Genomic DNA, 8,642 nt, shown 5'->3' on the forward strand with positions numbered 1-8,642 from the left:
ATGACAGACGTCCATTGGCGGATTTATGTGTAAGCCGTCATCACTTTGCTCAGGTTTTTATAATACAAGGAATATTGCATTCAATCAGCAAAACAACCAAATGTCACACATATAAATGAAAACATGACAATAGCAACAATTTCATAAGATAAACAACTATGATCGAGTCAAGACAAATCACCATGCCTCTTAAAAAACGACCTAACAGATAATCCAATAAATCAAATCATGGTTAAGTGCATCACGTACTCATCGTGATCTGAACCCGTCTCGTGGTTTATACGACATTTTCACACAACCACTTTAATCTTATGCAAATAAAATTACTGGATTAATTGACATGATCCCAATCGGATTGACAATACCGATGGGTTATGGACCAAACATCTATTGAAATGAAGTCTTTGCTAAGGACTTATTGATTGGTTTTCCATTCTGTTCTATATAGATTAATCTATCTGTGTAGATAACGTTTTTGTTTGAGAGGGTTTTTTTATCGATGGAATAAACATGTTTTTTAATTGGGAAAGACAAGTTTAGAAAACACTTTGACTTTCTGCATAACCCCCCTCCCTAGAAGCTTATAAATAAGCCACTATCAAACTGTCATGTATAGTTGACCGGATAAGCTGTGAGTCCCATTAAGCGGCTAACAAACAGACCTTTAGGGTTTTAGAACTTCTATGAAAACCCTATTTTACCCCTAGCACCATGTTGAATCATTAAAAGGCAATATCTAAAATTGATTTTGAATATACAGCATTGAATCCAGGCTAAATGATCACTCAAGTTTCAGCTTTGTTTAATATACCCTGTAAAAAATATACAAACTCACCTCCTTCCAAAGTAAGTCCACTTTACAATTTAGAAGAAACGTAAAGACGATTTTACCCTTGATAAGATAAAATTTAACAAAACGACGACATCCAACCTTCGAAAGAAGGAAGCTCTATAGTAGCGAAAAGAGGCAGATAGATAGGTTACTCTTCTTCTTCATCATCAAGACCGGGTATGTACTCCAAACTCACATCGAAAATGACAGGACTGTTTGCAGCGACTCTGGGCCGTCCTGGAGCTGAAGCTAGACCCTTGGGAAAAGCCAACTACATCAACACAAGAATGGCTTCTTAAGTTTATATACCATGCAAGATACATATTTGTAAAAAATACGATAAGAGTTGACTTGAAACAAAAATAATCAACATCAACATATTATTACAAGTAAAACCCAACATAGATTATAAAGGAAGTGTTCTAAGAAAAGATAGCATCCTAAGGCCAACTCATTCGTTATAATTCCACACTGTCAACCATTCCATACATCTAAATACCAAAAGGAACTAAATCAAAGGACCAAGCAAATCCCACACAGAGGTAGGGTCTCGGGGGTAGGATGTACACAGATCTTGACTCTACCCCAACAAGTAGATAGGTTGTTTCCGTTTAGATCCCCTGCTTGCAAAATAGAAAGTACAAGGAACAAGCGAGAAAGCTACAGGTGAGAGTGGGTGCAAACAAGCAAAGGGTAGAGGCAAGAGAGACCATGTCTTCAGAAATGTCTAAATATCCTATTTCTATTATAGGAAACAGCCGAATCATCTTAGGTATCTAACATTATTATGGTACTAAAGGTTCTTTAAAGATAGATCAAACTGAGTTTAAACATATGCACAAAAAAATTAAAAAAATAACAAGATTTCAACAAAAGAGTTTAAAGCATCATCAAGTGACCTCCTACTCACTCAACAGGGCAACTGCCTCAAAACATTAGAATTAACAAGTTCTAAAATACTCTAAAAACCTGCATCTCTCCTAGATGTTTGATAAATGAGAATTAGTTTTTTATATCGATTGCAAAACTAGCGACTAAACTGGTTAAAATATGGAAAAGAACACAGAATTGGCTAGAATGACTGATTCTTTTCCAATGGTTATTTTGCAACAGAACTACAAGCATGGAGGTTAGAATTGTCAACTCTAGCATACTTGTGCTATTTTTGAATTTTGGCAGGTGCAACGGTTAGTTTGCAGACAGGTACGATGATTAAAAAACTCATTCGGTCATTAAGAAATGCACCCATATAACAGGTCATATAAACTTTTTAAAAAAGAGGGGAAAACGCTGAAGAACTTACAGATCCAGGAACATATAGTCGACGCTTTCCTCCAACTTTCATGCTCAGAATCCCTTCATCCAGTCCTTTCACAACCTACAGTTCAGTTAGCATCCATGGTGTTAACATGAAGAGCTAAAAGATTAGCTCATTCGAATTTCAATTGAGTGACAGTTAATGCACAAGAACTAAGGGCCCGAATTTTTGATGGAATGTTTTTGAGGGATTTGGATTTCGTGGAAGGATTTGGAATTGAAAGAATTTGGAATCTTTGGTGTGTCTGGTTTGTAGGAATTAGAATGGAATTGAATTCTAATTTTTGTAGATAATTTATACAAAAAATTTTAGGTTCCTTTTGGTTTGCAGAAATGGAATGGATTTGGGGGGATTTGGATTTCAAATCCATTCCATTCCCATGTTTAGTTTGTTGGATTGTCCGGATTTGATAATCCTACGATTTTTTTGAATCCCTACAAACATAGGATTTTGAAATCTTTAGGGGTGCTCAAGATTTCATGGGACTTCGTAGGATTGTATGAAATAAGGTTTTAGAAAATGTTAAAAACATTTATTTTGTAATAATCGATTAATAAAAATGTAATTTAATTATTTTTATAGCTATTTATAAGTTTTTTATAAACTATTTATAAATAATGGAATCCAATTCCATTTCAAATCCATATCCCGCTATGAAATCCAAATCCCTCAAAAACAATTGTGCAAACCAAACGGACCCTTTACAGACAATTATAAAAATAATTAAATTACAATTAATTAATAACCTTGAACATATTTTAGAACATCATTACAAAAAAATCGTATGAAATCCCAACAACCCAATGGGCTTTCTAAATCGAATGTTTATGTGATTTCATTGACATATCGGTATTTCAATTCCGGAGTTTCCCTTAAACCAAACGCGGGACTGAAATGGAATCCAATTCCATATCCCACCAAATCCGACAAACTAAACGGACTATAACCAGACCTTTGTTTTGATGGAATGGTTTTGAGGGATTTGGATTTAGTGGAAGGATTTGGAATCGGTACTGGATTTGGATAGGGAATCTTTGGTGTGTTTGGTTTGTAGGATTTGAAATAGAATTGAATTTCATTCTTTCTAAATAATATATAAAAACAAATAATAGATAATTATAAAAAATAATTAAATTACTTTTTTATTAATTGATTATTACAAAACAAATGTTTTTAACATATTGTAAAACATTATTACATACAATCCTACGAAATCCCATGAAAAACCAACCGCTTCCGTGGGATCTCAAAATCCTATGTTTGTGGGAGTTTTCAGTGAAATGAAATCCCAGGATTTCAAATACAAAAAATCCTTCAAACCAAACATGAGATTGGAATAGAATTAAATTCCAAATCTCTCCAAATCCATTCCAATCTTAGAAACTAAACGGGATATAAAACAATAAAAGATGGATTTTGATTTTAGAATAGAATTGATAAACTAGAATGCCTAAAAGAAAAGCTTTGCGCTTGATTGTATGTAAATCATGGTGATTTGAGGAAGGATACTAAATGTCAGCTGATATCAATTTATAGAGGAATCTGTTCACCAAAGGGCTTACCTGACCTGACCCAACACGAAATATGTAAACCTGACGCTTTTCCAGAGAACTGAAATTTCCGTCAAGGAAAATACTTGAGTAGAAGCCAAAGACGATAGGATCAGTAATAAATGTTTTTAATCTACAAGTGACTTGATAGCTGATTGCTGATCTCTATTACACATAGAGATATGTGCATAAACTAAACGAGCCAGATTTGGAGTAAAGCGGTTAAGATGTGCATGTAGCATACAAAAATGAAAAATATCAAAATAATCATACAAAATTGAGTAGGTGGGTGATAGGGGCCTTAACAGTAATATCATATATTCATTGATATAAATATGCTCATTGTACTAGATGGCACAAGTAATCACATAGATATGAACAGACAACAAGAGTTCATCATATAACCTGTCGAATACTTGTCCTGATGGAACCATTGCAACATAGTTTGCTGCTACCTGTAATCACAAACAACAAAACAGACATGTTACAAGGTGAAAGGTAAAGGGTTTTATGATTTTATTTTCATGATGAGGTGAAAGGTAAAGGGTTTTATGATTTTATATTCATGATGAGGTGAAAGCAACACAGTCGGGTCAAAGAACCATACCTGATAACCAACTGGAGGAGTAGGGCCAGAACCAACTTTTATATCCTTGTACTGCAAACCAGACTCTGTAGTTACCATAGGTACCTTCATAAGTTGGAAAAATGTATAGATAAGTACAGTTCATAAAACATATATCAGTGGTAAAGTAGATGAATAATGTGTAGAAATGGGCAAATAGATGTTCACCTGAAATGGGTATATTGAAAAATATTTTGCAATTCAGCATTTAGGTAGGATTAAGCGGTTGGGGACCTGATATGAACAGCTGAAGGCCTCCCATACAGCTATTTATTAGAATAAGCACGTATAAGTGGTGATTTTTTTGTTTCACTCAGCTGCCTGAAGGCATTCTCAGAGCCAAAATAACAAATAAAAACAAATCCTCCCTTGTTCTCTGTCTTCCTCCACCCCATTGTTCTACCCCTCTTCTACCCGCCAACATTTTTATTTCACTAACACGTTAAAAATTGGCGAAATTTTTATATAAAACTCAATCTATTCACTGATTTAGAACCATAAATTACTAAAATCAAAACTAATAGAAACCATTGAAAGTTTTCAATTCAAAAAACCAAGTCTAGACTAGTATATTTTCATCATGCCAACATCATCATTAACCAATGGTCTCTCCCTATTGCATAAATGCAATCTTGGAGTTTGAGTGCACTTCCCATAATGGAAAGCCAGAGTAAAAATGGGACAAGGTTCACCTAGAAAGAGCACGACCCTGCTGGTAAGACTATTTGAAGCATATGTGATGCTTAATATAATCATAAATTAACTACATTTTTAGAATGTAACCAAAGTTGAGGATATATGCAATCTCACCATACATTTTCAAGCTCTTTCTCGCAAGTATCATCACATAGTCTTGGTATCTCCTGCGGTGGCAAGCCAGCTGCCTCGGCATTCAAAGAGTTAATTCGAAGGCTTGAAGCACTTAAAGCTAATCCAATCACATCCCTCCTCTTAATTAATATCAACTCATCCTCGTACCCAACAATTTGTGAAGCTTTCATCCTAATTTCCGAACTCAAATATTTTGCTGTCACCCTTCTGGGTCTGCCTCTGGTTATTGGATGATAGTTGGACAAACTCCCAGCAAAAGAAGAACCTGCTAAGTTAGACTCAGTCATCAATCAAAGCATAGCACATTGTAATACAATTCATATTCATTGGGTATCCTGTAGGAAACTACTGTCCAAAATACAAAGATCCAAATCAAATGCCTACTGCTTCTTGTTTGATCAATGTAGAATAACTTCAAAGTAATATTAGTTAAAGGGCAAAATGCATCAAAATGTAACGAAGTTTACATTAGTTCTTATTTAGTGTAACAAAGAACTTCTTTCTCTATTAATGTAACGAAGTTTTAATTAATGTAACGAAGTTTTAAATTTTTCTATAACCATTTCGTAAACGGATATCCACGTCATAAAATGTTAGAAGATCAACAAGTTATCGCTGAAAATGGGTACAATATAGAAAATTTTGGAACTCTGTTAAACATTTTAGATGATGCATTTAAATGAAATCTTCCATTGATCCTCTGGCTCCATTGTCCTGTAATGGCCACTTAATCTTCCATTCCATTATAACCAATTACATCTATTCTTTACATCTTTAACCATATCCTTGTCTTTCTAGTCTTCCCCAAAGAACCTCCTCTCATCTTCTGGTTCATGCGAAATTTACATCTACTCTTCAATTCCTATAAAAATTGAAACAATTCCCAATTTCACGTCTAAGATCATTGCAAACTTTCCTTCTTTCCGAACAGTTCCAACCCAAAATTACTTAATTTTCCATTGAGAATTTGCCAAATCAGAAACGTTAGCATTTAAAATAGTTGATTCAGAGTACTTCACTAACTAATAGCAGAAAAATCAGACGTTTAAGCATCACATTACAACAGCATTAGAAAATAACCGAAACCCAAAAGTACATTTGAGCACAGAAACTTGAAGAAAAGGATATTTCTATTACCGAGTGGAAGTAGGAGAGAGGCGGATGCCATTTTTGATCCAGAAATGAAGCGTGTAGCTTAGCTTTCAACGACTATGGATAATGGAATAGGAAGAACGATTCTGGCTTTCTTTGGATGAAGAAACAAGTGGCGGCAGCGAACGGTTGGGGTAAAATAATAAATAAACAAAAGGAAATGCTATGTTATTGATTGCATCTTTATCAAAGGAAAGCGAGTCCTAATAAATCCAAGGACTTTCAACATTTCGGAGGAGGTGGGAGCTTTTTATCTTACCTAATATTTTCGAGGAGAATGGAGCTATTTATCGAATGTTTATAGGTATATCTTTATCGGTAAGTGTTTGTGTCAAACGAATCTATAAAAGTTTTAAATGTAATAATTTGTAGAAAAATGATGAGCATAAACACACAATTTTCACTTTTTAAATTCATTTAGTGATGAAAGAAAATTAATATGGAATTTACAGATTGTTGCGGAAAAAGATAAGGTTAAGATTTAATCTAAACAATTGTAGAAACACACGGTTTACACAGAGGATAAAAACAAAAGAGAAAAGAGTTAGAATAAGAAAAGGTGCATGATGAGAAGAGAGTATTCTCAACTATTTATACCTCTTGTATTTAATGCAAGTCACAGGGTATAAGTCACATGACAAACTTTTAATGGAGAGATTGTCCTTTGTCTTCAGATATGCAAGCTCTTGACCGCATATGAACAATTGTCTTTTACAAAGTTGGTTAGCACATTTGGAGACAGTAAAGTAACTCTGTAAGTGTACTTTTTGTCGGGTTGTGATAAATTTCGATAACCCAAAAAAACATTAACAGCGGAAGCAAACAAAATCGAAATCATGACCTTCTTCTGGTTATAATCCGATACAAGTAACAAAACAAACATAGAGGGTGATTAGAAAAACCCTTTAGATGGAAGTGAAGAACCCAATAGTAGGATCCTCTCTATCGTATTCACACCCAAAAACTTCAATCACTTGTAAACAACAAGAATCACCTTTCTCTTCTCGTGCAATCCCAAAAGCACCACATTTTATATTGATAATATGTGTGCTTTGTAGTTTTCGACCACACCCTTAAGGAGAGGGTGTGGGCGTCATTTTCTAGAGGAGAGGAGAGGAGAGGAGAGGAGAGGAGAGGGAGAGCTCAAAAGTGAAAATTAGGTTCAAGGTTTAGGGATAAGCATCCTTTTATAAGGCCTAATCCCAACTAAAACCTAACCATATTAGATCAAGACCCAATCTTAATTAAGCTCAAATAGGTTTAGACTAATAACTAATTAGTCCCTTGATAACTCTCAATTTGTGAGAGTTATTTGTTGTTCAATACTCCCATTTTATTGTGTCTTTGGTACCCATTTTACTCATATCCTGTATTTTTGGTCCAAAATATGTTAAGAGGTGATGAAAGGTCAAGAATTTGATTATTTTCTAAAAAACCCATTGTTGTTGGTAAACTGCCCACTTTCTGCTCACATTCTTCCTATGGCGTATTTTCCTCAAGACAGATTTGAACAAAATTCAAATACTGGCTCTTTTGGGTATTAATGAGATTTAATTCTGAAGTCAGATCCGAAAGTCTTGAATTATTTTGAAGAATGAGACTTGTTGGATTAAAAAAATGTCTTAAAAGTAACCCTACCATTATTTTAATGAAAAGACCTTAATTATCTTTTCCTTAATTTAAGGGTTAGGTAACTTTACCGTTTTTAACCTTTCAAGAAAAAGTGACAAGGCCTGAAAAGTAGATAAGAAGTGATGGGGGGTCTTTACCCTCTAATCGATGAAGACTTTCTTCCTTTGGGCGAAGAGTTTGTCCGGTTATCACTTTTTCACTATATATTGAAGCTTTTCTCTCATTTGGAAGGGAACCAATCCATCAACAATTCAGCCAAACAACCTTGGAGCGTTCTCTCAAGCTCTACAGCAGTAGAACAAGTTTAATTTCTGCTTTTAATGTTATTTTCGTATTTAGTCTTTAATTCTCGCCACTGTGCATTGTATGCTCCCTGTGGGCAACAGTTTAAGTGCAATTTCAGTTCAAGTATTTCTTATGCATTTTTCTTCTTCTGTTTCCTCTATGTTTTCTAAATTTATTATGAGCTAAGCACTCCTTTGGGTGTGGGTGTGAGTCAAACTTAAGAATTTGAAGGCGCACTTGGGTGTTGCCAATTTTATTGATTCTTAAGCTTGGTCATTTAAGGGAGGAAGAATGTTATAACCAGGTTTGAGGTAATTTATAAATGTTTATTATGTGGATTACGTGAAATATGCATATCTAAGTAGAAATGCATGAACTATATATGTGAAATGTGAACATGATATTGTGCATGCATAT

General features: G+C 34.4%; 1 protein-coding gene across 1 annotated transcript; it reads right to left on the bottom strand.

Moving 5' to 3' along the window:
* Window positions 1–719: 719 nt before the first annotated feature.
* Window positions 720–6,569, bottom strand: LOC112514120 (peptidyl-prolyl cis-trans isomerase FKBP16-3, chloroplastic). The gene is made up of 7 exons (XM_025120453.1): window positions 6,294–6,569; window positions 5,141–5,421; window positions 4,308–4,391; window positions 4,106–4,155; window positions 3,713–3,761; window positions 2,136–2,210; window positions 720–1,103 (listed from the first exon to the last, which is right to left on the bottom strand). The coding sequence occupies exons 1-7, from the start codon at window positions 6,322–6,324 to the stop codon at window positions 981–983; spliced, it is 693 nt and encodes a 230-aa protein (XP_024976221.1). The 5' UTR covers window positions 6,325–6,569; the 3' UTR covers window positions 720–980.
* Between the last annotated feature and the right edge of the window lie 2,073 nt (window positions 6,570–8,642).

The sequence above is a fragment of the Cynara cardunculus genome (assembly GCF_001531365.2).
Source record: "Cynara cardunculus var. scolymus isolate 2C chromosome LG 1, CcrdV1, whole genome shotgun sequence".
NCBI classification, from domain to species: Eukaryota; Viridiplantae; Streptophyta; class Magnoliopsida; order Asterales; family Asteraceae; genus Cynara; species Cynara cardunculus.

Bases quoted from the DNA above. Each gene is read 5' to 3' on its own strand.
- LOC112514120 (XM_025120453.1), bottom strand. From the start codon at position 6,324: ATGGCATCCGCCTCTCTCCTACTTCCACTCG. The intron at 4,392-5,140 runs GTATGGTGAGAT...CAACTTATGAAG, and splicing joins GCGAGAAAGAGCTTGAAAAT to GTACCTATGGTAACTACAGA. The intron at 1,104-2,135 runs GTAAGTTCTTCA...GTGTTGATGTAG, and splicing joins GACTATATGTTCCTGGATCT to TTGGCTTTTCCCAAGGGTCT.